At 35.2% G+C, this 27,669-nt stretch overlaps 2 protein-coding genes across 3 annotated transcripts in view; one reads left to right on the forward strand and one right to left on the reverse strand.

Moving 5' to 3' along the window:
* Window positions 1-15,311, forward strand: part of stk32a (serine/threonine kinase 32A) — an 83,081-nt gene extending 67,770 nt beyond the window's left edge. For both annotated transcript variants that reach the window (XM_015404501.1, XM_015404509.1), the window contains 3 exons: window positions 1,555-1,683; window positions 11,731-11,795; window positions 12,610-15,311. In XM_015404501.1, the coding sequence (XP_015259987.1) occupies window positions 1,555-1,683; window positions 11,731-11,795; window positions 12,610-12,721 (306 nt within the window). In that variant the 3' untranslated portion in view covers window positions 12,722-15,311. The remainder of the gene's footprint in view (window positions 1-1,554; window positions 1,684-11,730; window positions 11,796-12,609) is intronic.
* A 1,536-nt stretch (window positions 15,312-16,847) lies between these two features.
* LOC107104893 (dihydropyrimidinase-related protein 3) overlaps window positions 16,848-27,669 on the reverse strand; it is a 42,315-nt gene continuing 31,493 nt past the window's right edge. The window contains exons 12-14 of the mRNA XM_015405011.1: window positions 26,955-27,134; window positions 21,525-21,678; window positions 16,848-18,337 (exon numbers count right to left, since the gene is read on the reverse strand). Coding sequence (XP_015260497.1) covers window positions 18,243-18,337; window positions 21,525-21,678; window positions 26,955-27,134 — 429 coding nt within the window. The 3' untranslated portion in view covers window positions 16,848-18,242. The remainder of the gene's footprint in view (window positions 18,338-21,524; window positions 21,679-26,954; window positions 27,135-27,669) is intronic.

Here is a 27,669-nt window from a genome sequence, read left to right on the forward strand (position 1 = left end):
AAAGAACCATTGCCTCGGACACACAGGAGCTGATCCTCGTACGGCTAAGAATGGCCCTAGTGCTTGCTGTAGGTGTGGGCAGGAGACAGCAAGTCTGTGAGTGTTTAAGAACTTAATTGCTGGACTAAAATCAACCAGAAACACTAACCTACATTCACAACCTAAACTTTAATTTTCTTTCCAACCGTTATTAGTTTATTCCAAAAAATCCAGTCTCTTAATTTTGCAGCATTTGTCTTGGCTGCGCTGCTTCCATTACATTTATGTGGTTGCTAGAATTTTTGTCCAGTCATGTTTCAGCATTATTGTGTTGCTCTATCAATTCAATATGCCCAGGGCTCTCAGAATCAGCAGTGCTGGCTGATGTAACCTTAACAATATAGTGAGGAACTTTTTCTTAAACCAATCAGATTTCAGATTTGTCCCACTGGGCCAACTAGTGGGCCCACCCTAATGTCAATGGTTCTTTTCTTTCTTATTTCGAATTTACATGTATACTAGACTATATTTAAAACCTGCTTATTTATTGCATAGATTTAGATCAAACCATAATATTTTATCTTAGGTAAAAGTCCCTCTGTTGTGTAGTGGGCAAACAATCTTAACCAAGTCTGTGTGTGGTGGTTACCCTGATGGGAGCTGGTGAATCTCGGTGTTACATTAAATTAAGCAAATATTGAACATGTTGCTCTGATCAGTAGAGAGCAAAGTTCAACTTTTAAGCAACATGTAAATAACTATAGCTGGGCTTCACCCTAAACACATCATTAGCATGATAAAAATGATGGTGGCAGTGTTGTGCAATGTGATGCTTCTTCAGAGGACACAGATAAGTTGGTCAGAGTCTATTGGGATGATGGTTGCTTACTGTAAGTTTACCCTTAAAGATAACCTATTAGATTCTTTAAAACATGGAAGTAGAAGGTTGCCCTCTTGCACAACTCTGGCCCTTTACATAAGCTTATAATGAAATAGTTTGGATATCAACATACAAATATTCCAGAAAAAAACATTAAGAATACAGAACTAAATCAGATTAAGATGCAATCTGTTATACTTTAAGCTGTTTTTGAAAGAAAAACCTGGCAAGACAGTATTTTTGGATTTTAGAAGAAGACAGAAACAAACAGCTAAAAACCTCAAGCTGTAATTGTATTGAAAGATAATTATATCAGCTCTTTTCTTAACATCTTATGAGTTTTAATTTCCAAAAATCATGTTATTCAATTTTGCTAAAAGGGAATGAATACTACTCTATAATACTTTACTGTAATAGTATTATACAATGATTCAGTTTGAAGTCTGTGCTGATTGGCCAATGTATACTTGTACAGAGAATTTAAAGGCACTCCCTGCTCTGAGTTTATTTTTATTTTTTATCCCCTTTGATATTTGATCCCTGATGGCAAAATTGCATAAAGGAAATGTTAAATAGGAAGAAGTGGAATTACAGTCTGATTTTTTTTCACTCTCATACTTTCAATATTTCGAAAATGGAAATAACATTTATCCATCTCCTTTAAAGTCTAATTGCATGTGTTTTCCTTTCCAAAGAGGCGGAGACTAAATTGTGACCCTACCTTTGAGCTGGAAGAAATGATCCTGGAGTCCAAGCCACTTCATAAGAAGAAGAAAAGACTAGCAAGAAAGAACAGGGAACACGGATCTGATGGTTCCCCACAGGTAAGAATTTCTAAATGATTCATTCAAAGCTGAAAAGGAAATGAATGTATTCATCTAAGACATTAATAAATCTCTATATATAACTACGGTATATCATGTAAAGTATCTTTAAAAAATCCATCTTTCACATTCCTCTAAGGAGACAATCTTATCTTTGATGTATTAAAAACAACTTGTCTTGCAGGACAAACCACTATTTTCAGAATTCAAAGTCAAGCTATCCATAGTTGTGATGAATGTTTAACATCTGAGTTAACTAACACAAGGGAATTTAATTTAAGTCCTCACCTTAAAAACCATGCTTCCTTATTGGATATAAAAATTTTAGATGAGAAATAGAAAGAGAATTTTAAACCTTCACACATCTAGTTACCATCCTGCCTCGGGGTAAAAGGGGAAAAAAAGAGAGTTTACACATGCAATGGAGACAAAGACATTGACTACTGTATGGAGAGATGTGCTGTACCCTGATAGTACTAAGACTCTCGTATAACAATACCATCTACTGTTATATTTACAGGTGAAAAGCGGAAAGTTTGCAACCCTGAAAATAGCATTCTAATTCCAGGACTGCTGGTATCATTTGAGGATGTTTTCCAGCAGGAGCGACTGATGCACTTTACAAAATAGATGGCATCTGGAGTAAAGAAACATTTTATGAGTATACTGAATGAATATCTCAAACAGCAAAGTGGTTGGGAAAAGCTGCATTGGGAGAATGTTTGAAATATTTTACTCCAGTTATACAGTTTAAATACAATTCTCCCAAATACCAGAACAGAATTCAATAGAACAGAATTTTGTTGATCTCAAAATGGAGAAATTCACTTGTGACATTTCTTCTTATAAACAAACAGAAGGTGCACATAGGAGGAAAAGGTTGTTGTTGCTATTTTCAAATATCCATTACTGTAAAAACAGTCCATAGCTGTACCGTATTTTGGTTATTTATTCTCCAGGTGTACAGTTTTATATTGTTAACATACTTTACAGTACAGTATTTTAAAATTTATCATTTAACTCTTCACTATTATTTTATTCTTGTACATTTTTCCAAGGTCCACATTTGTGTGACAATTTTTTTCTATAATCTTTTTACTGCTGTAACCACCTTTCCCCTTTGTGGGGCAATAGAGGGATTTTCTATTCTATTCTATTATTAGATAAATAGTACAAGTTATTGCAGTGTTATTACTACTAAGAAAACCTGGTAGATTTATGACTTTGAAAAAAAAAATTCTCATATTTTTTCAGAAATTTAGAAGATGGAGAAAATGCTAGCTGACCTGAAACGGTCATTCACAAAAGCGTCATTTCAATTCAGAGGGTGCAACAAATAGGTTGTATTTGAATGCAACTGAGGTTTTAGTCATTCCAGCGACATCATCTGGAGCTTATCTAACCTGGACAAACCTAAGGAAAAAGTCTTTTCTGGCATCATATTTTTCAGCATATGCTGTTATTTGTCTCTATCATTCAAGATAGACACTGTCTATAAATAAATCTCGTGTTTGTGCAACGCTTTAACATATCCATTTACCAAAGGCCTGTGGGGCCACTTGTGAAAAATGGAACTTAAGACAGAGTGAAAGGTGAGAGAGAGAGTGCATTTTATCTAAGTGTGAAGAATGAGAGAGATGTCAGGCAAAGCATAATGGATCAATATAGATTTAAGAAATTGCCCCTATGCCTTCCCCTGCATGCTTTTTGTCTATTACCCTGCAGCTACTCTGTATTCTGTTTAGATCTCCTTTCTTTCTTCTCCTCTTCATGCTCTTGCTTTCCATTTTTCTATTGCTTTGTCTGAAGACTTCCCCTACAGTGTTCTCATCATTTGGCCCCTCACTCCCTTCAGTTTTAGTATGTGTTCTATTTCTCATGTGTGTGTTATTTTTCATCTCTCCACTTCCCTGTCTCTTTGGCTGCCACACTCATAATAAAGCATGTAATCCGATCAGCTAAATCACTGATACTGTACTGCTGGAAATTAGACTTGCGCCATGAGGATAAAACAAATACTGTAGGACTTCTTATCTTCAAACTCAAACAAGAGCACAAATACATGCAGCTATCTTTAAATAGTTCTTGTGTCTCATATGATTACTTTAAGTTCCAAACCTCACACACTATGTAAAATTTACTTTTACCTTTTTCATCATCCTGCACCTGTTTCCCCATCTGTAGTAATTGACAAAGGTAGCAAATTTGTTTTTTTTATGTAATTTTTCTGTGTTGCATATAAAGTCAGTGAATTTTTGTCTTTTTGTTTGTATACTCCCACCACTAGGGAGTGTTGCCCTGGTGGTTAGAGCAGTAGGCTTGTGCTCTGAGAAGGTTGCAAGTACCTAGTTCGATACCCACATCCTGCACTCTGGGTCCCTGAGCAAGACCCTTAACCCCACATTGCTTCCCGGGCGCCACACAATGGCAGTTCGCCGCTCCCCAAGGGGATGGGTTGAATGTAGAGGGTTAATTTCTCCATTGTGAGATCAATAAAGTTCTATTTCTATCTACAAACCATATATACTCCAGAGAAATGGTTCAATGTTTAAAATACTTTTTTGTAAAAATTGATTTTCAGATTTTTTTTAATAATCTGGATTATTCCCGTTTGCAATTTATTCACTGATCTACAGAATCCTCTGTCTGTAAACAAAAAAGTCACACTGTTCTACGCTTGCTGTTTGATATATTTTCCCCTCATTTGATTTTATCCACATTTGTGTGTCATTTACAAAGCAAATTATTTACATAGAAAGTCATTTACAAAGTAAATTATATTTATAATTCCAGTATAAACATACCCATCGGGTGCAGAAGAACAATTTTAATCTCAATTGTCCTATTTAAATATGCATAGTCGAGGGGAAATTCAGGTGTGCCAGTGGCAAAACAAGAAGTCAAATGAAAGAATACTTCTTCACACTAATAAAAACAAAATATGAACCAAAAAAATAAATAGAAAATTACATAGATTGCACCATAAAGGAAATACCAACACTACTACAAAGAGAGAATTATCTATACATGAAGCAGAGTTACACAATTTAAAATTAATCTGATCTATAAAAACTTAAACATTCATATCTAAGGCTTGTTGAGAAGAGAAACTAGATTGTTGCTATGGTAGTAACAGGTTTGTTTCTTAAAGGCATGTTTCAAGGTTTCACAGGATATTTGGCTACACAGAGACATTTCTGCAAATTTATTTCAAGTATTTTCTGTTGTTGTTACAGTTACTATATATATATATCTTTACTTGAATGACATTTTGAAAATAATTTCCTTTTAGGAGTAGTTTTACCATACCTTACTTCTACCTTTTACTTGACTAATACTCTTGTGAGGTATCACCAGTCTTACTCCAGTAAAATTTATGGCTGCTATTCCCACCACCAGTAACTTGAGCTACTTGGACATCATATCAGGTAAATTTTCTGTAGTGGATTGTTTTTGCCCTGCTCCAACACATATTCAGTGTCAGCTGTAAGGATGTTTAAATTTGGAAAATATTTTATTTTACTTAAATGTTTTATATAATTATTTGTAACATTTTTAAAAAATACTTTCTTTTACTCTTAAGTAACTTCTCAGGTGACCATATTTTACTTTTACTAAATTAAATTAAATATTGAGGTAGTGCTGATCTTACCAGAAGAAAATTTCTGGGTACTCTACACCCCTCTGTTTGGTTATCAGTGACTCTAATGTGTGAAACTGGATTTAAAAGAAACTTTTTTAGACTACAGTAAATAGTGAAATATTTCAAACCTAAATACAGAATTACTATTGTCTTTGCTAATTAAACAATAAAAAGATGCATTTATTAATCGTTAAACATAAACAAGCATTAGCTTCTAGGTAAATAGTGCTCAAAACCCAGTAATCAGTGCAAAATGATGTGTTAGATAATACATGAATTACACTCATTTCTCTTTCAGTGCCATAAACAGATCAATTTGTCTCTGTCAAACTTAATTGTGATGTATGTATTGTTAGATTTAGGAATAAGATTAGTAGTGCAAAATATTAAGGTTATCATTTCCTCCTCATTTTGGTCTTGGAAAAATTATATTATTGATTTAGAATTGGTTTTCAAAGTAAACTTTCAGCAATGCAGACAGAAACAGGTTGGAGTAATGGAAAAACAGTTACTCATATCTACAGTGTATATATTATGTGGGGAATCCAGCTCGGTAAATGACAGTCTTTAATTGATCACCTTATATAAATATTAGAGCAAGTTTAAACTTCTCTTTTTTCAAATGAGTTACGATTTAAAACTGTATAAAAAATCTTAACTAGCCAGCATGGTCCCAGAGAGAACCTACTGCTTTTTAGCACCAGCATTAAGAGTCACCTTTAGATAGAAACACTCTTAAGCTCAAATGCTGATTCTCAGATAAATGTCCCTCTTGGGCTTTTATCCAATAAACCACTTTTCAAAAGGATAGTCTGATTAAATAGAACTATTAGCCATTAGAGCTATAAGCTATAAACTGTTTGTTTAAAAGTCTTCACATATTTAGACTTTCAGCAAGGCCAGTGTTTTGTTTTTTTACTAGTCTATGATTATCATTCTTATTAACTCTAAAAGAGACACAAAAAAACACATTTCAGTGAATTACAACATAAGATTTAGTTAACACAATGAGGCAAAAGAAATTACCGTTTCATACTAAACTTTTTCATTTCTACATATACCGGCTGGAAACCTTTTTATAATCCTCCACTTAAGTATACATAGAAGATAAAGAAGGGCGCAAGTCAGAACTGATAAAAATGACTTATTAAAATAAAACTAATTACAATAAAATACAAATAATAAAAATGATTAAATCAACCATGATGTTTTAAGCAAATAACACTTTTATTCACATTTGAACAATCTACCACAAAAACCTGTGCTTAGTTTTTTTTGTTTTTTTGTTTAAATTACACATTACTTTCACACATTATCATGTAATTTCAGAAACTGTACAATTAGACCTCCCTTGTTTTCTTCAATTTCTTGTAGAATACAATCAATATGACAAAAAACTACAATCATCTACTCATTTGTATCACAATTGTCAGGGTTCGGTGGAATTTGGTCGGGACCCAAATGCAGAGATGAGGAGGCAGAGATGGGTTTTTGCAGATTTAATGGATGTAGATGGCACAACAGAAATACAAATCCAGGAACAACAATCAACTAATCAAAACCAGGAGACGCCAGGGAGAAACACAAATGAAGATCAAAGCAATGAAGAGAAAACTCCACTGAGGAACTGCACAAGCAGTGTATATATGGGAGACAGAACAAAGACTGGGGTGATCAGCTAAGAGGGAGCAAGTGTGGATAGAAGTAACTACAAGGGAGCAAGGGGGAGGAGACTGGAACAAGTGGACAACAGAGAGCAACACAAAACATACAACACTGCTTAAATATAACTAGAAAGCAACTAGAATGACACAAAATGGAAAAAAAAAAAACAATTACCAAGAAAACACAGAATAATATAAATAAAGATGTAAATGAAAACTCAAAAAGAAACTTAAACAAAGAGTTTAAACTTAAAGAAAAAGTCTACAAAGGGCAAACTTGTGACTGCAACTGTGTTTTACAAATATTGTCAGCTGGTTTAATATTACTTATCTGTCCTGCTTCCAAACATGTGTTCTTCATATAGAAAAGCAGCTTTACAGCCAGATTTTGCTTGTAATCTGTTAACTAGCTAGCTACACAATAATAGTTTAAGCCTCTTCTATTCATAAGTTTCATATCTTGTCATGAATGCTACACTTTAAAAAGGGAATGTATGTTGGTCTTAAGCCAATTAACTGAAGCACAAATGGGAAATTTCTAATAATGTATGTGAAGTATGGATTATTTTTCATGTGTTTATGAGATATGCTCATAAACACATGAAAATTAAAAAAATTTTTTCAAGTTTGCAATATAGTAACGACAAAAGAGACAAGATTATTGTTAAAATGCTCTGTTGTGCCGGTGTCATGATGTTTCAAAGTTCTGACCCAAAAATGCAGAAAACCGAACAGAGAGTCCAGGTGAAAGGTTTAACGGGTTTTATTGAAGAAGTAAACAGGAACCGGAACCGCAAAGTGAGGGGAAGACACAGCGGTTAGTTCAGGCTCAGTGGGGAATCTTACTCGTGAAACTTGAAGAGCTTTTGGTTGCCGACTCACGTTTCCGGTGAAGTTGTTGTGTTCTTGACTCCCGTCTGTGTGCTGTGTCCAGTGTCTGTCTGATTCGGTGGAGGGCGGAACAGGTTTTACCCAGAATGTGGTTGATTGTTGGAGAATGGAGATACTGACTGCCACTCAGATTTCCTGAGGGACTTGAATGGGTCGTTGTGGAGAATAATCCCTTTCTCAGTGAAAACTCAAACAATCTCATGGGGAAAGTGGATCAAAAACTCCTGTTTGAATCCCAGCTCAGGTTGAAGCTCAGTTTATCCTTCCAGGGTGTGAAGGTCCCAGAGATCCAGTTAGCAGGACAACTTCCTACCAAGAGGCAAAGACAAAACAAAGTTAAACTCAGGATGACAAAAGCTCAGCTTGACTCAGCAAACTCAGCTTGGCTAGAGTACCCTAAACTGGCAAACACTCTGGTGTCGAAGTAGTGGCAGTCAGCAGCTTAAAGGAGAAGTTCGGTTTTTTGCACTTTAAGCCCATTTTCTGTAGTGTCCAGGATGAAATCGAATGAAGGACACCAAAATTTTGACAATTGCTCCTGTCTCTGCTTTTTGGCTCATTTAGAATCAACCCCTGGCTGCTTTAGAATGGCTAGCATAGAGCATGTCAGATAATGTCCTTAAAACAACCTTAAACGTTCTTTTTTTAAAATATGCTACTCACCGTGTCGTCAGCGCTGTTCAATGACGTTCCAAAAAAAGTTTCGTGAAGAAAAAACGTTCCTGTAGTGTTTTATTTAGCATTTTGTAAATCCCATTGAGTTCTGTAGGAATAGTCAATATTCCGCTGCCACCGGAAACGGAAATGGGGCCTGTTTACACAGTTGTAGTCTTTTCGCTTCACTCTGCGTACTCCGACATCGAGGTGCTAACGTCTCTGTTAAACACTTTAAAAAACTCTGAAAATGGAATACGAAAGGTGGATTCTTGATTCTCGACGTCGGAGTACACAGAGTGAAGCGAAAAGACTACAACTGTGTAAACAGGCCCCATTTCCGTTTCCGGTGGCAGCGGAATATTGACTATTCCTACAGAACTCAATGGGATTTACAAAATGCTAAATAAAACACTACAGGAACGTTTTTTCTTCACGAAACTTTTTTTGGAACGTCATTGAACAGCGCTGACGACACGGTGAGTAGCATATTTTAAAAAAAGAACGTTTAAGGTTGTTTTAAGGACATTATCGGACATGCTCTATGCTAGCCATTCTAAAGCAGCCAGGGGTTGATTCTAAATGAGCCAAAAAGCAGAGACAGGACCAATTGTCAAAATTTTGGTGTCCTTCATTCGATTTCATCCTGGACACTACAGAAAATGGGCTTAAAGTGTAAAAAACCGAACTTCTCCTTTAAGAGCACTCCGTTTAACGAGGAAACCATCAGCAGGTGTGTGAGGAGGCGGACCAGAACCAGGCGCATCCTGGTGGATGAAGGGAGACAAACACAGAAATCACAGACACAGGAGTCCTGACAGCCAGTCTTTAGCTTCTCTTTTGTCTGTATCTGGATTTTATTTGTCCTTTCTCCCATTCACATTACGGTAAACCTTATTTAGAGTTGGCTTAAGGTTTGTGTGACTGCGCAGTTTCAGATATAAGTTCCTGAATAACACATGATAAGGTTATCTTACAATCGTTGCTTTTCTTCCATCTTCCTCAAACTCCTTTTCTTTCTGCCTTTAAAACCTGATAGCTTTTATTTCCCAAAAGCTCATCCCCCCTGCCCTTGTTTTAGCGTTTGGGCTTCAACCTTTGTATTTGACATTTATAATTTCATAGAGTAAAGACCTAATCTAGCTAAACTTTGACAGGAAGTTGCTCTCAGTGCAAGTGGGACTTCGTATTTAATCATTTTTAACAGGATAAGAGCTGGCTCTCCTTAGATACACTAATAATCAATAGGCTTAGTAAATTCAATAAAGTACAGACCTTTTGCAAATCCCGAGTTGATGGCTTTGGCATTTATTAAAGGTTAATATTTTAAACAAAGTTTAATGACGTTCAAGTTGTAATAGGAAAAATGCATTTTTTTTTTTTTTATTGCACGTTCTTGCATGTTCTCTTGTTCATAATTTTTGCTTAAGCAGAAGCATAAGCATTAGCATTTCCCAAAGAAAGTATTCATAAGGCTTAAAGTATTTAGACTTTTGTATATTTAATTTTTTTTGTATATTTTGTATATTAGATTTCAAGTTATTTAATTTGGATATACTGTAATGTAAAAAAAAAAAAAAAATAGAAAGTAATGTGTGTTTGGGTAGTGGACGTATTTTTTTCCCTTTCATTAATAGATAAAGTTAAAAAGTGTTTGGCTACTGTTATTAATTGCAGAATACATTTCAAAGCAAATACAGCAGTACACATTTCATAAAAAAAAAAGAAAAACTCCCATGCATACTTAACATACTTTTTAAAGCTATAAATTAAAATCATGTTGAAAATAAAAAAGATTAGTAAAAAATGTCTCAGATCACCTGTTATTAGGGCATATTCCAAAAATATACTTTATCTTGATAATTGACCTGTCGGAAGGTGAACACCCCCTATTGTATTGTATTTAGCAGCCTCTAATTGTTTTTCCTTCCTAGATTCTAATGTATTTTGCTCCATCCATCTTCTTAGCTCCAACTGTCACAACCTTCCCTGTGTCTGTTGAAAAGAAACATGCTTAAATCAACATTCCAACTAAGGAAGGAGGGCATTGGTTTTAGGGGATGTACAATGTTGATGGACTAACCAATGCTCTACAAGGTTGTCAAAAATAAAAATGCCCTGAAAAGTATGAATACTCAAACATCGTATCTGTACAGAATACTGATTTGGCATGGTATCAATACTAAAGAAAAGTGTTGCTGGTATATTTTCGCTTTTGTTACATTTAGATTTTTGGATTATTTATGCATTAAATTAATATTACCATGGACAACTTTTAAATATTTACAGTTGTGATATGTTGCTTTTACTTAGAATTTTTGTGCACACTTATTTCACTAGAATCAGTAATTCTGTTAAGAAAGCATGTCCCATGTTGAGATTGAAAAGGTTTTTCATGTTCATAAAACTCTTTTTCTGTCTTTAATTACTTGGAATATTTTTATCATCTTTATGTTATCAAAAATGGTATCAAGTATCAAATATTTCCCTGGGTTTCAATATTGAGTTTAAAATGTAAGTATGGTAAAAACCTTACTTCTAAGTGAGAGTTAAAACCTTTCAGTATTACCTTATAACCTAACCGTGCCTAAAATATCTGTTACTTTATTCCTAACCTGCCTGCTGTGTTAATTAATTTTCATAGTTTGTCCATTACTGTTCGCTACAAAACCTCTGAGGTCCTCACAGAACAGCTAGGTTTTAGAAGTATTTTTGTGAGGCAACCTTTTTTCAAAGGATCAAATATGAAGAGCGATATGTATACTTAGTTATCATCTTGAGCTCTTTGTTATAAAGTGAAAAATTCAACATTAATTAAAAAAAATAAAAAAAAAGAAGTTAAGAATAAAACCACCTGACTTTTATTTCCAAGTTTGGAGACGTTTCGCTTCCCATCCAGAAAGCTTTCTCAGTTCATAATGTCTGGAGTAGTGTTGATCTCCAGGCTTTATAGAATAGCCCAACAAAAGTCTTGTTATGACTTAGAAAACATACAAATTGAACCGAAACAGGTCCATCCGTTGTAATGGGGAATCATTAAGGTCTCCAACATTAACTTTAGAAAATGTTTCCATAGTGATAGACTACTATTAAAAAAAAAATAAAAAATTTAAATGTATAATTCATTTTTACTTGTTTGATTCAGTTGCCATTATTAACGTCCTGAGTTATTCTGTTTCTTTCTCTCTTTCCCAGAATGGGCAGCTCCAGCAGCGGTTGGACAATGTCCAGAGAGACTTCATTGTCTTCAACAGAGAAAAGTAAGAAACTTCATGATCTCTTAAAACAATATTGCTTACTGTGGTGTCATTTATTTTAATGAGAGTCTTGCAGTTATACCATGAAACAAATTTGTTACAGAGGGTCAAGATGAACATTTTAGTTTCTCTTTTCAGTTTTTTTTTTTATTTCACTTTATTTTTACACTTTTTAGATTTCGGTGAAGTATACTGAATTGACTAAAGAATTTCTCACTAGGTGTAAAATCATGTGGGATACTATGAATTTAAAGTGAGGCCTGTCTTTTACAGTATACCTTAGTGTTTACCACCAGAGTCTTTTAGATTTACTGCGAGTTGAAACTACTGTAAAAAAAATAATGGGAAAAAAAAAAACATTCACAAACAGATTAAAACCAAGAAATGCCACTTAGCAATGAATTTAAAAAAAAAATAATGTATAAAGGTGATCAAATTAAGTCAAGTAATTGCAGAAGATCTGGTAAGCAGGTATTTAGTAGGACAATTATTGTCAGTTAACCTGCAAAGAAAATACTGTTATTTAGGATATATATAATAAAACAGTTCAAAAAAAGTTTTTAAAAACATTTCTAAGACCTTTGTTAATAAAATTTTAGACCCAATAACCTGTATAATTAACACCTAGTCAGATATAAAAGAATCTGACATAAAACAGTTCAAATAAGACATTTAAGTAACACATAACTTTGGTAATAATATTAGTAATAGCGAAATAGTATATTATTTGGACCATAAGAATAATAAATAGCTGAAAGATCAGGATCTAATCTAATTTACTTTAAATTGATAAATGTGTTTGTTCTTTTCCTAACAGGTCAAAGAAGGCTGTGGTGGAATCTTCTGAACTCTCCACAAGCGAGAAGAACAAGGCAATAGAGGATGGACAGAATAACAATGTTGAACCAGCTGCCTATTTATCAGGATAGGCTTCTTACTCTCAGATACCCACCTCATCACTTGCACTTGCCTCTAGCCTGCAGCTGAGCAATCTACAAGCAAAACCTGTTGTTCTGTCAGCACACGCGCTCACATCTGGTCATCTATGTTCCTGCACCCCAGAGCAGTCTGTGAAAATGACAGTCCCGAAAACAGCACTGTGCACACTTGTTTCTAACAATGCAAAAAGCAGCAAGACATCAAAAGCCGATGAAGTAAGATGGTTTGCCTGATTGGCAGCCATATCAGAGGCAAGCTAATAGACTTGTTTGCGGTCACCAAACAGATAAGCAGACTGTCTCTCATATCAGGCTCCCATTCATCACTCAGGTGTTTCTAAAAGAAAAAAAAAAACAAGACAACAGGGCACCTCCACCAGAATGTAATGGCAAAGGTTTTATTATAACAAATTTTCTAGGTGATTATAATCATTTAAATAAAATGTTGGGTCTTCGTACCACGTGATGGGGCCGCACTTTGACAAAGCGCAGAGGTTATTGTTATGGAAGATAGACGTTTCTCTCTGAAATTTTTCCTAATCCTATATGGTACTTTCCTGAACTTTCTGTCTTCTTGCTTTAGTTTTCTTAGAAAGAAACTAGTACGTTCCCTGGTAATTTCACAGAATATTTTTGGTACTTTTGCCAGACATAACTCTGCACTTTCTGGAAATTACTGGGAAATGTTCTCAGACATTAACTCTTTGGAAGTTACCTAGAAAATACTTTGCAAAGTGACGTTTACGTTAGCGGAAAGTACATAGTAAGTTCAGGAGAGTAACCTGTCATTTCTAGGAAATACCTGATAAGTTCTGGAAAGAATCTGGTAAATTCCAGGACAGAAATTTGTTGTTTTTAGGAAAGAAAGTGGTTAGTTTTGGAGAGTAATCTGTCTCTTTCAGAGAGTATCCTTCAAGCTTTGTGAAAACAGCAGCTGTATTATGCAGCATGGACAATTTAGAGTAGTTATCCAATCCTCCTGAGTTTGAAGCCTATGAAAAACTATTGAGTAGGAACATTTTCCTCTGTGATTGGTACTGTGTGACAGTGGATACAAGCATGGCAGAAGTAGCATATTTTAAACTGCTAGGCTTAATAGACAAAACAAGTTGTTTTAATGATAAAATTCTGTCCTGAACAGAAGCATAGCTTAAAAATGAATGGCTTGCTATTTCAGGGCAGTAGGAATGGAGTAGGGTTCCTAATGCTTAGCTCGGCTAATTAAGCAGTTATAGCGTTTTAGCACGTAGCATCATGCAGCATATTAGATGATAAGAGAAAGATGCAAAAGCTGAAAGTTTCTTGATTTGCTCAGATTTTTTAAAACTTATTTCTATTTAAAAATCAGTTTACGGTCTATTCTAAAATGATGATGTTTAATGAAAATGTTGATACATCAAGGCTACGGAACCAGGACGGTAAATGCTGTGATTTTGGGTAGACTTTAGCATTAGTCTGTAAGAAAGAGAGAACAATTTGGCTTTTTTCGGCACTAGATCTCACTTTGCACATACGTTTCCATTAATGGTAGCATTTATGCACAAATGAAGCAACAACCAAGATATTAGTGTGAATAAATGATTCCCCCCTTAGAGGTGGACGTTCATTTAATTTGATTGTACTGTATCAGTCAATGTCTGCACTCTCTGCCAGATGTGTGTTGATGTAGTTTCTCTTTTGAGTTATTTTCAACCATTCATGTACTATTATATGATGTTCCATATTATATTATATTTTGTTTTATTTATTTTTTTTATCTGTCTCTGCAAACTATTTGTACGATATCAACGATAATGCAGGATTCTGCTTCTGGCACATGTGTAAGGCAAAATAACAATCTATAGTTACGTTAGAGTATTTCCCATCACAGATCCCCCAAAAAGTAGCCTATTTACGCGCTGGTACTTGCAGAGGGGATGCCTGATAGATCACATTAAGCTAATTTCTGTATGTAAACTAGTGAAATCTTCATCTTCTTTTAAGCTAATAGATGATGAATTATGCCTCATTCCTCCACTGACCCTGCTCTTATCTAGCTGATGCATTAATCAATCCTTTCCTGGTTATTAACTGTAAGGACATTGAAATATATTAGTTTTTTTAAGTTCATTAATACTAATTCGTCTCTAATTAAGACTGTTCTTGTTGCTGTTGTAACCTTACAGATCCAAAGTTGGTACATTGTTTGGTTGTGGGAATCACTTGGGGTAGTTAAATGACTGGTCGGAGCTTGATTTATCCAGTGTAAATAATGCTTGGGAATAAATTCCATGTATGACTATAGAATAAGAAGAGTAAGGAAAGTTATATGGAGCCTATTTAACCGATATAAGTTCAATCTGACATTGAATTGTTTGAAAAATCACTTATGAATAGGATTTAGACCAGGCAATTTCATTGAATAAGGAAAAATCTTAAGCAAAAATATAATTCTAATCTTTTATTTTGAGACCAGAAATGTACCGCAACTGTGAATTTCACCCATGTTTTTCTGTCCTTCAGTTGTCACTCTGTATTTACTGTGAGCAATCGTGATGAAACTTAAACTTTTAATGTGTGCCTTAAATAATATAATTCATTTTTGGAAACAGTATGCCTATGGTGTTTATTTTGTTCCAGTATATTCATTTAGGGATTATAGATTTGGTTATTTTTATTTTTTTATCAAAGAGCCTGCTGCCCCCTACTGTTGTTTGACTGGTATTACTACAAATTAACTATGGGAGTTTTTTCCTCTGTGATGCCTGAAGAGTGTTTGCCAAAGGGGACATTTTACATACAAAGTTAGGGCAAAAGATCATTTTACTTACATGGAGCAACAAAAGACTTCCTCTGTGGCTGCAGTTAACAAGCTGTATGACCTTTTCTCATACACTCTCATCCACCGTTTAGGATTTAAGCAAACTGCTCCCTGAGGTCATCTAGAGGGTACAGCCCATTCCTTCCTCCACAGCAGACTTAGCTGAGGCAGCGCTTTCCACATTATTGGCTGAACAAGAGAAGGGATTTTTAGATTATTAATGCCTCCACTCATGTCTGGCATGGCTGCAGATAAGCAAGCAACCACAGTATATAAGTTAGGGATTTTGAAGATGTTTAAAGTAGCATATGGGAAACATTCATAGATAAAAATTATAGATTAAAGAAGTGAAGAAGTGCTTCTGTGTTTCTGCTTAAGGTTTCTACACTGTCTTAGATGCTGATGTTTGGAAATTGAACAAAAAATGATCACTTCATGATCTGTGAAACCAGACCTAGTTTTTAAAAGGAGAGTAAATGGGAATGTATGGATCTACAACTTGAAGCATTAAAACCATTGAAAGTAGGAAGCTAAGACATGATTAAACAATGGATTATTGCCAGAAAGTTTTTTAAAAAAAATTAATAAAATAAAATAAAGGTGCATCACCATTTTTATAGAATTAAAAGACAGGTGTATAAGAGGGAGATTTGACCAAAATAAAGGTGAGAAGTCTCATCTATGTTATGCACTCAACTTTAGAAAATATATGGACACTTCAATGTATACTTTCTATATACGTAAAACTATAGTACCAGTACATAAAAACAGTATAGCATTATTTAATTTACAGTTTTACCAGCAAATCTGAAGCTGCGGCAAAATGTTGACTTTGAAAGAGCCTTTTTCTGGTCAGTTACAGAGGAATGTCGTCAAATTGTGTCAAAAGGAAACCTTTCAATTTTCTTCTTTTTTTTAAATGAAGGATTGAAAATGTTGCCATAGTTAAGCTTAATAGATTTGGACTCATTGGTTTCAGTTTCAGTCAATATAAAAACATAGGTACAATTCAATGATAAGCCTCTCTCAGTAACTAGCTAGTGAAACATGGACAAAAATCACCTTTAAGGGGATCAAATCTGGGATATGTTTTAATGTGGTGCTATGTTTGTTTTTGTTTTTTTCCGATAAGTTTATATTACATCTGATTTATTCTGATAGTTGTTTTTTTTTTTAGGCTCTTCATTCATAGGGAGAAAACGTTTTAAAAATCCAGTTTAGCAAGATATTTAAAGGTCTTTAAATGTGAAAATACAAAAAGGGAGAACGGGAAAAAAAACATTCAGTGCACCAGAGAAATAAAATAAAACACCAACATCAGCTGCAACTTCTGTTTATTCAGGAAACATTTCATACCAGCACACCTTTTATTGACCTCTCAGAGTTCTGACACAATAGTAAAAAAAAAAGAAACTTAAAAACAGGGAATCAAAGGTTGTCTTCCAAACATAAATACAAAAAGAAGAATAAAACAACTCCCTACTGCCTTAGTCTGCAGAATAAAAACAGTATCTTGTTTAAATTCCACACAATAAAGAGCAGTTGAATGGCTTCCTTGCACTAAAATCCTCTGCCTTATCAGAAAATGGACATGTTGCTGTTTGATGCAATGAGGATTTTATTAAAGGGTAGAGATGGATCACAACTGAAGTATCATCTTCCAATTGTCTTTAAACAAGAGTCAAGTTAGTTACAAAATGAAATGTCAGCAAAGAGCATTAATGAGAAAGCTTTAGTTTACCCACTAAATACATACCCAGAGTATGTATTTAGTGGGTGTATTTAGTATCATTTTGTTTAAATGATTGCACCGACGCAGACGTCACCAATTTACTGCAAGCAAATGCAAAGGACGGTTTCTTTTAATGCTTTTATGCAGGAAAATGAAGTGAACACAAGATAAAAAAAATCTGACAAACCAATTTTGGGAATGAGGAACAAAAAAAAAAAACGCTTTTAATATTTCTTCTGTCTTTATGGTTCCTTGTATTGTTTTCTCAGGTCTTATTTTCTCTCTTTTTTAACATCAATACAGTACATTATGAGGACGGTAAATATCATCTCAGAGGAGGTGGAAAAGGATCATGGATCACGTCGCCCATATTAATGTGGCCCATGCAGCTCCATGTCCATCAGCCCTCCTGCTTTTGGAGGTGATCGAAGTATTTGAATTGGTCCAGTAAATTCCAAACGGTCTGCAACCACATCATTCACAAAGCTACATTACATCTACCATATTTACATTGCCACCTAAAGCTAATCAACGGCACTGCATGACGAAACATGGCTAATATGGGATCTATTGTTAAGTCTTGCTGACTATGGAGAAAGTGAGCTACTGAATAAGGAGGGATAATGAAAGTCAAGTAGGAGAAAAGGAGAATCCCAAGAAAATCTGTATCCATTTTCCGTTTCGAAAAAAAGCTACTACTCTGAGCTGACATAAACTGAGGCTGACATTGTTCATGTGTAATGAGCTTTGTTGGCAACTTCTACCACCTTTTGCACGGTTAAAGGAAAACGGATACAATTCTCATCAGAGCATAGTAGCACTGTGACAGGTAAGGCATGAGGATTCAGTGTTTTGCTCTTTAAACTCAGGCATCCCTCTGCAAGTATTTTAAACCCTAACCCTGGTTACCCCCCCGCCCAACCCATCCCACTATCATCCACTCTGGCTGTTCTTCTCGGAGTGCTTTGTCTTCTGGCTGTTTAACTGAGAGATGTGATGTTGGAGCGACCACCAGGGGGCACTACTATACGGCGTCCAGGTTGTTTGACTGGGAGGTCCTCTGGGGTGGGAGGGCCTAAACACAGAGACAGAGAAAGAAAGGAATAAAAATGATATGAAAGGCAGTTAGAAAATACTGAAAACATATGTGTAAAGCTTTGTCATGCCCTTTGGAATCAATTAAACTGTATATATATATATATATATATATATATATATATATATATATATATATATATATATATATATATAGTAAAAAAAAGAACCTCAATATTGTGGGCTTAGTGACTAAACAGAAGTAATAAGAAAATAAAATGATCATTTAAACATAGTTCATAAACTATAATCTTTATCTTACATTTTTTTCCTATTACACCCTTTGTTTAACTGTATTGTTTAGGGAGCCTGCATGAGAAAGATCAACCCTAATAAGCACATTATAGAAAAAAAAAAAAATGTATGGTTTGATTTGTAGAACTATATACCAGGCTTTTTTCCAGGTAAGATTCTCTTATCAACTCTTAAATTCTCTTGTCAACTCACGTGAACAGTGGACACTGCAGTTTTTCCAAAACTCCAGGGATCCACAAACCGACATATAGGATAATTGCTGTCCTTACCCAGCATGTCAGGTTAGGTGGTCAGCATATAGGTTTGCAGCTGTGCTATATTGTTTCCCTCTTTTGGGTGATGGACTGACTGTGCTTCATCGGTCAGGTACAATATTGTCTAATGACCTTAAACAATGCTGGGCTCCATTTGCCATCACAGAAGATACAGATGTTACACTTGGCGGAATTATGTGTTAATTTTACTGTTGTAAAATGAATAAAAAATGTTACATGAAAAAACTTTTGTATAACGTTGCACGCATCAACCATTTTAAGGTTTGCATTGCCTGCTTTTTCCAAAGATTTCCAAAATAAAATTTTTACATAGATTTCTGACACCGATTTGATAAAAGCCTATTAAATACTACTGTATATGAGTAAGAGGTCTATGGTGAGTAAAATAAGTATCCCACGATGTATTTCAATTATTTTGTGGAATTTTGTTTATTTTCTTTTTTTTTTTTTTACATATTCACCAATGCTGAAAAATGACAATCTTTAAAGTTGAGTTGTGATTGAGAAAATTTGAGTTTGACAAAAAAATTAAGTAAGTAATGACTTGCAACACCAAATCAGTGATTAACACGGTCAAACTACTTAACTATGCCTGCTAAAAACTCCAGAGTATCAAATTTTTAACACTGATGAATCTCTTTAACTAAATATGCCAGATGTAAAACGATTCTGTGTAGGTTCATAAATACACCACTTTTACCGAAGGTTTTTTTTAGCAGTGTAAAAGCTTTGCTCCTGTAATTTATTGACTGACACAGCCCTATGTTATCATTATAGTGTTACAAAACAGCCGCCAAAATGAGAATCTGGCACCCTCTCCTGGAAACCAACGATGCAATTTGTCAAATGGTTTAAATTTAAGAGTTATTTAAAAACCTCTTAGTAAGTTAGCACACAAATAATTGTTACTCAAACCATATATTTCTTATATCTTCCCCCCTGGATTTTTAACCTCTCATATGTGGCTCCATCAGTATTTCTGAAGCATCAATTATAAGATTGCAAGTTTGACATAAAGTATAGTTCTCAAGGGATGAGCCAAAAGCTGAACCAAATCTTCCAGTGCAATAATGGAAAGCAGAATGATGTCAGGATACACAGTGACTAATCAAACAATCCCTCCCATCTTATTCCAGACAAGTAAATCAACTCTGCAGGTGGTAGCTCTGCAAAGCCTAAAATAGAGGAGTGCAGCTCATTTTCAAAATATGCACCCCCACCACACACATACACAGATAGACACATATATATACAAGATCAAACAATCTTTTGCAAAAACTTGGGAACCAGGAGCAGCCTAAGATACATGCAATCAAATGTGGAAATTCCTTCCAGCAAAGGTCACATTTTTTTCAGCTAAGTATCAGTCATTGGCTTTGCTTATATAGACAAAGGAGGCTTTCTACAAAATCTCTTTTAAAGTAAACTATTTGCAATAAACATTACAACATTATTTTCAAAAGCAAAAACAGCTGTTTTCTCATGTAATTAAAAAAGGCTGATCCAACAAAATTTTAAATCGGTGCTGCGTTTGTTCGAACAACTGTATCTATGTAATAGTTTTCTTTTTTAGATCATCAAGGTGTCGTCATAGTTGGTACTTATTTAAAATGACTGAAATATCTAAGTTTTTCCTCATTTACCTGACATGTGGGCACAATCAGACTGTCATTCTGCTCTGCATGATGGAACGAATGCCAAACAATGATATTATGGTGATCTCACACATTAGACAGGCCTTTTTAACAGACCATGTCCAGATGTCTGCACTCAAAAGGAGTCCTGTGCTCTCGGCCAAAGAACAACTATCTAGCACCACTTCAACAACAGCTTGTGTTTCTATCAGGGAGACCTTTCTTATTGGTGAATAACAGGATTGCAAGTGGTTGTAGTTAGATTCCAATGATCTGGTTTTATTAAAAGTAAAAAGAGGGCATCTAAATGAAAAAAATGATATTCTATTTTGTATTCAGAGACTAAATAATTATGCACAAACAAAACCTTTGCCTTTAATTCGGGAGCCTTTAAAGTGTTGCAACACTTTAAAGGCGATGGTGAGGGTCTGTGTGAATGGAAACGTATTTGGGCCTTCAGATATAACAAAAAACTAAATAGCGTGTTTATGTTTTACATATTTCCACCTGTGTTAAGACAACCAAGACGATCAACAAAGATAATTTTCTCATGTTTAATGATATTTCATGTATTTATATTTAACTTAAGTTATCATTATGTGCTTTTGTTTGTAAAGTGCTCTATATATTATTAAGTATCTATATTTTTTAAATCCACTTTCTCATTATTGCCTCCATCGCCATGCTTAGAATCTCATCTCATTTTAATGGGGAGGAACCAAAAAGGTTTGCACATCTTAAATTTGTGCAGGAGTCTTTACATATCATCCAAAATCAGCCAACTTACTGCATGTACTGAAAAAATAGATTTAAAAAAATGCGACTTCAGTTTTAGCACCTCCTATTTGGAATCTTTGAAGTTTAGACCCTATATGTTAATGATAAATAGAATAACCAAAACATAACTTCAGTTTAGGAAGTAATCAAAGCATAAACAATGAAAGAATATTGATTTTTCTTTTTTCTATTACAATGTCAGGATAACGTGGTGGCATAAGGTTACCTGCTAGACTGAATCCAGACTGGTGCAGGTTTCTGACTGGTTGTTTGGTAGGAGAAGTACGTGCCGAAGCAGAAGGAGTACCACCGCGGGACATGGAAAATTCAGAAACCGGGCCATCATACATTCCTCTAGGCACAGCCCTCAGAACAGCCAGCTACAGGAAAGACATATGAAAGAGATGGAGTGAGGCAAGTACAGTCAGCGAGCATACCAAAGATTTTACACATAACTGTTTCTATGCTTTACATTGCTGAAAAAATACACCTCTGGGTTCACTGGTGAATCGCTTTAAAACACAAAGAATAAATTCCCTGTATAAGTTTCAGCCTCCCAAAACTCAAAAAACACAAGATTTATGTTTTCAAATCAAGTTAATGTGAATGAAAAGGCTATCGTTCTGTATGTCTGACGGTTTGTGTGGTGACTCAGTGGAATCTTGGAAGCTCTGTTAAAACTTAAAAAGAGACATCTGTGATCCATGAGGCAAAACAGTAACTGCTACCAAGATAAACAGCACACTGTTGCTGCAGCTCCATTTTCTCATCAGCAGTTAGCAGCAAATTAGGAAACGTCGGAAAATGAGAATCCCCTGGCACCGCATGAAAACGCAAAACAGACTTTGCTTGGTATAAGATTATTCAACTTAAGCTGTTTAAGCGTGCTTAGGCTTTATTTATTGTCGTTGCTACTCTTCTACAACTCTTTAATTAATTTGCAGCTATTCAGAGAAAAATAAATAAATCCTACACTGCTGTAAATGACAACAGATGACTACTGCACGCAATATATACACGCATATTTGTGTGCACACTATCTGTATGTCTTATAACCCAAATAGTGACCAGAATCCGCAACTTTTCAGCTTGAATTTGGCTAAAAGGTAAATGTGAACAGTGAAAAGGCTAACACAATCACTAGTAGGTTGTGCTGAAATCAACAATCTCGATTGAGTATATTGTTAACAGTGAGGTGTCAGCTATATCAATATTATTCAGGTGCTGAAAAAGGAAGCCAGGTGATGTATAAAAGCTATACGAAGATTTTCAAAGTTCATTTTCTACTTTCACAGTTTGTTCAAATTCCAGTTAAAATATACTGACTGTCATAAAACACTTAAAGTTAAATCTTCACAAATGAGAATATATTAAAATGTTTTCATATTTTTGGACATTTTTTCATTAAGTGAAACCTATAGTTACATAGACTCATTTTTAAGAGTGTAATATTTCACTCTATTATTTGTAATTTTGATTCTTAAATTGAAAACCTCCAGTGTTTAAGAAAATTGGAGTACATTTGGATGTATACATGTTTTGCAATGGAATATTTTATAAGCAATATGAAAGAGTGTTGCACAATGAACATAGGCCTCAAAAGGTCATTGCTTAAGAAACAGGCTGCTCATGAAGTGCCATATCAAAGCAAATTCATTGGAAATTCGGTGGAAGAAAATATTGTTTTAGGAAAGAATACACTAAATGTCTTGAAATTGTTGTGAAAAAATGCATTCAAAAACCTTGTGGACTGAGGCTACTAGCCACTAAGCACAGGTAAATCCTGCACATTGGTGACAATGTTCTCATTCCTTGTGTTTAGCCACTGCTGAATCACAGACAATCTCAGACAAGCAGAAGAAAGAATTGAACTGTTGCATAAAGCCTGTTTTCAAATGAAGTCTGCATTTCATTTTGAAATGAAGGAAAATGACTTTTACTCTGACCCTGTTTGGTAACTCTGTGTATCTTATGTTATCAACAAGATTTTTCTTCCTTGTTTAAAATGAATATTTATGCATCTCTGTTCATTCAAGAGAAAATGGCAAATACAATAGAGGGATTTAATGTTTTTAAATTAATGTTTCGAAACTTAACAAGTTTTCTCCGGAGTCTGGAGGAAGAGTCACATAATATACTTTGTTTAAACTTTAAAGTACAATGTGAATTTTCCAAAGTAACTCATGATTTAGGAGGTAATGCTATCTGCTAATGTTGGTCCAACATGTTTTGTGAATTCCAGAGGCAATGCAGCAATCTAACTGGACATTAGAGATAAAACCATTTTTCCTTCTGCTGTGGAGCTTCAAGGAGAACTCATTTTATTTTTTGCAATCTGGATTTGGCACATTTCCCATTCTGCTAAATGTACCTAAAGCTGCTTTAGTGATAGAAAACACCATGGGGTATATGCCATACCATACCAGCTTCATTTATATAGAACATAGAACACCCACAAGACCAATGTGCTGTACACAAAGTAATAACATTAAACAAACGCAACAAGACATGATAATGTTATGTCAAGCAGTAGATGAGAGACACCACAGGCAAATTTGGAATAACCTGAAGGCTTCTAAAAAAAAACATTTGGGCCTCCATCACAACTACTGTACGCAGTGCCATAAAACATTGCTGCAGCATTTCAAGCAAAAGGCTCATTGAAATCAAAGAAATAAACTTATCTTTCAGAAGCCTGACATCCCTGTTTAAGATTTCTTCCTTTAGTTTCTGAGACACAGAATTTTGGGTCTCATTTTATAATTTTTACAACTGGAAAAAATTTAGATTTCCTTCATTCCATGTGTAATGAAGTTTCACTTTCCGAAAGGGAGGGAGAGCAAAGTTTTCTCTATTTGTTACATTTTTTGAAGGCTCAATGTTTTTCTGGGACATTTTATTGAGTTGATAAAGATGCAAACTGACCACGGACGGTTCAACAAATTACAGTAAGGTTAGCCTGTAATGCTTTTGAAATTTAATTAATTAATTTTTTTTAGGTTTTTACGGCACTAGTGGCTAGATTTTGTTTATTTTTGGACAGTTGGCTGACAGGAAAGGGGGTATGAGAGAGTATGCATAGGTGTGGGAGGGGTAACATGTGGCCAAGAATTAGATTAGATTAGATTCAACTTTATGGTCATTACACAGGTACAGGTACAAGGCAACGAAATCGAGAACTAAGGACTAAGCATATGGGTCATGCGCGCGACCTACGCGCTAACTACTGCTCCACTGAAACACGGCCCGCATTTGTGCTTTAGACTTCACCTATCTTGGAGTGTGTAAAATTTGATCATGTTTGCAACTTTTTGAAAACTCCACAGTTAAGGAAAGATTAATTGTATTTTTATGTGAACTCCCTACTACAACTCTATTTGTTTTCTTTTAGATTAGTTAAACCCTAATCCAGGGCTACTCTTTCAAACAAAATGTGTAACCTCATCTCACATCTGCTGCTAAAATAAATTAGGTTACATTACAAGTGTTTTAAACAATGGTAAATTAACCTCTTAGAGGGAAATCTGAACCCACTAGAACCACAAAATGGAAGATCAAGGCTTCAAACCAATCGAAGATAAGAATCAACCACAAATCACTGACATTGCATTTCAGAGCAATTTCAGGAGGTGAACATGATCCTTAATCTGTCAGAAATCAATTTTAAGGAGTCACAGAAAGCTTTTAATCTCCTTTTAAAACCAATAATAACGCTTTAACTGACCTGGAGATGTAAAATGACACCATTGCTGAACTTTTTCTTATGACCTCAGACCAACTGTATCCCAGGCATTCCAGCTAGATTTTATTTTCTACCCTTATTTTAAAAGGTAAACAATTTGTACCTCCTAACTTCCTTATTTTTCTACAGTTCTCTCTTTTTATTGGAGCAGTGAAGAATTGTTTCTCCAGTTTACATTCTGCAACTCATATACATTTTCAGTAAGCTTAACTGTAGCTTAACTTGTTCAAATCTAAATTTGATTCAAAATATGCTTTTTAAATTGACTCAAACATGTGAATTTGCACCCTGAGTAGAGATGTAAAAAAAGCCTTAACATACAGTAAATCTATATTCTACTGCTGCAGAATAGTTTCACAAAAATGTAAGATTATTAACATGGATAAAAGAAGAAGAAAAATATTCTTCAGTTCTTTTCTGCAACTTTGGAGATCTTTTTTTCCCCCTGTTAATATCATCCACAGATGAATAACGAGGAGATAAACATGGGTTTAGTGGCGGCCGATGTTTTTTTTTGTCTAGGCTTAGATATTACTTCAAAGATTTATAAAAGTTTCTGACTCCCAGTGTGCATGAAGAGAGTCAGATGACCAGCGAAGTGAGGAATGCTTGAAGTATGAGGAAATAACTTCACTTCACTTCAAAGATTTACGATATGCTCTCTAGGGATGTGTGGTGGGACAAATTATTTCCTATCTCTTCCTCCATTTTAAAACCTTAATGTGAGCTCATTTTGTTTTTCTATATTCCACAATATTGGCTCAGACTGCACACCTGCTAGACAAGGCTAGGCCTAAAGGCTTCTTCTCTGATGAGAAGCTGTTTTCCAGTTTGAGAGGTTTAGGAAAGGGAGCCAGACTCCTTAAGATCCAAGGTTATGCAATATGCCCCTGTTTGTCCTAAACTGTCTGTAAGTTGTTTTGATGAAGCTCTAGGTAAAAACCCTTCCAGTTTTCTCTTGAGTGTTTAGTACTAAGTGCAACCCTTTATCAGACCACAACAGACAGGACATTGGCAACAAAACTGCTTCCGTTCTGCCTTGCAAGAATTAAAATATGCTTCTTGAAGGAGGACCAGTTATCTGGTTCTTGTTAAATTAGACTGAGACCTTTTGTTTCCCGATAACAGGTAACAAGCCTATGAAAGGGAAACAGGTCCGTAGCATCAGAATACTTCCCACCATGGTTTGCTTTTCAGCATCTTCATCCGTTCCTGAATGATTCTCAATCTCAATCTTATCTAAAGGAAAATGGTTTCATTTCTGCTAAGGCATCATGACAGTATTTCTCTGGTTTAATCCCCAAGCAACCAGGTGATATATAGGTAGTACCTAGAACTTTTTAGGGAGACATAATTACAAAATAACATTATTCTGACTGAATACACAACTCTGAATCCATCTACAAGAAGGGACAGAGCAGACTGTACTACTTATGGAAGTTTAGCTAATTTAGCATTGGCAGCAAGATGCTGCATACTGTATCTGCAAGAAGGTTGTTAAACCACCATCTGCTGGGGTAACAGCATTAGAGCAAATGCTGATAAAGAAGGATGACTCTGTTCTAGGAACTCCTCTAGAACCTCTGGAACTTATTTCACAAAGAAGAACTATTCATAAAGTGAGGGACATTATGGATAACAATGAGCATCCTCTTCATCAGATTGTTAAACAACAACTTTTCCAGATCGCGTACAAGACAGACCACTACAGAGGGTCTTTTTCTGTCAAAGGTTATCAACAGCTATAGCAACTGGTTGAAAAAAATCTGATGAGTTAAAACAATTCTAAATTTTTAATTTTGAATTTGAATTGAATGGCAGTTATATACATTTTAGTTGACGTTTACTATCAGCATGCGTTGAAAATGTGTAATGGATTTTTGGCTTTAGAAAAAATGAAAAGCTGTTATTCACCTGCTTCCTGGCTTTAATGCGCTTGTAAGCAAAATCAGGGAAGGGAGAGCAGGGAATAAAACGTCCCACTCCGGAGGTGACATGGAGGTTTCCATCTTCCAGCACAATCTTCCCCTGGCATATCACCACCAGCGGGGCACCACGCAGCTCCATGCCCTCAAAGACATTGTACTCAGCGGCCTTAAACACACAAGGAAAGGTAGAAGATGGATTTTATAAATGAACTATGACACATGTGAAAAAGATGAAACATCTGCACACTTGTTTCTCTATCTGGCCTTCTAACTTTGTTCAGGTTTCTCTTTTATAATTATTTCACAATTTTTCTTTTTTTCTACACTTTTTCTACACACTTCTCCCCTCTTTTCTTCCTTACATATTTCTCATCTTCTCCAATCCATTTAACACCAACTCTGCGTTCCCAGTGTGTCTGTGATCTCTGATGGTTCCCCCCTCTTGTTCTATTGTTACATATTTCCTCTGCACACGGACAACCAAACCACCCCCCAGCCCCCCTTTTTTGCTGCTGTCCAATTTCAGGCCAGAACAGGACATAACTAAGGCTCCCTGCATGCCAAATATGATGTCATGACTAAGCCGAGTGTGTTTTAGTGTTTGTGTTGAGTCCACTTCTCGTGTATGTATCCAGAAATCCCCTTTTTACATTGACAACAGCAATCAATCCAAACCAGATGCAGGCAAATTGATAAACTAT

This window comes from Cyprinodon variegatus, unplaced genomic scaffold (genome assembly GCF_000732505.1).
Source record: "Cyprinodon variegatus isolate N-32 unplaced genomic scaffold, C_variegatus-1.0 Scaffold36, whole genome shotgun sequence".
In the NCBI taxonomy this organism is placed as follows: Eukaryota; Metazoa; Chordata; class Actinopteri; order Cyprinodontiformes; family Cyprinodontidae; genus Cyprinodon; species Cyprinodon variegatus.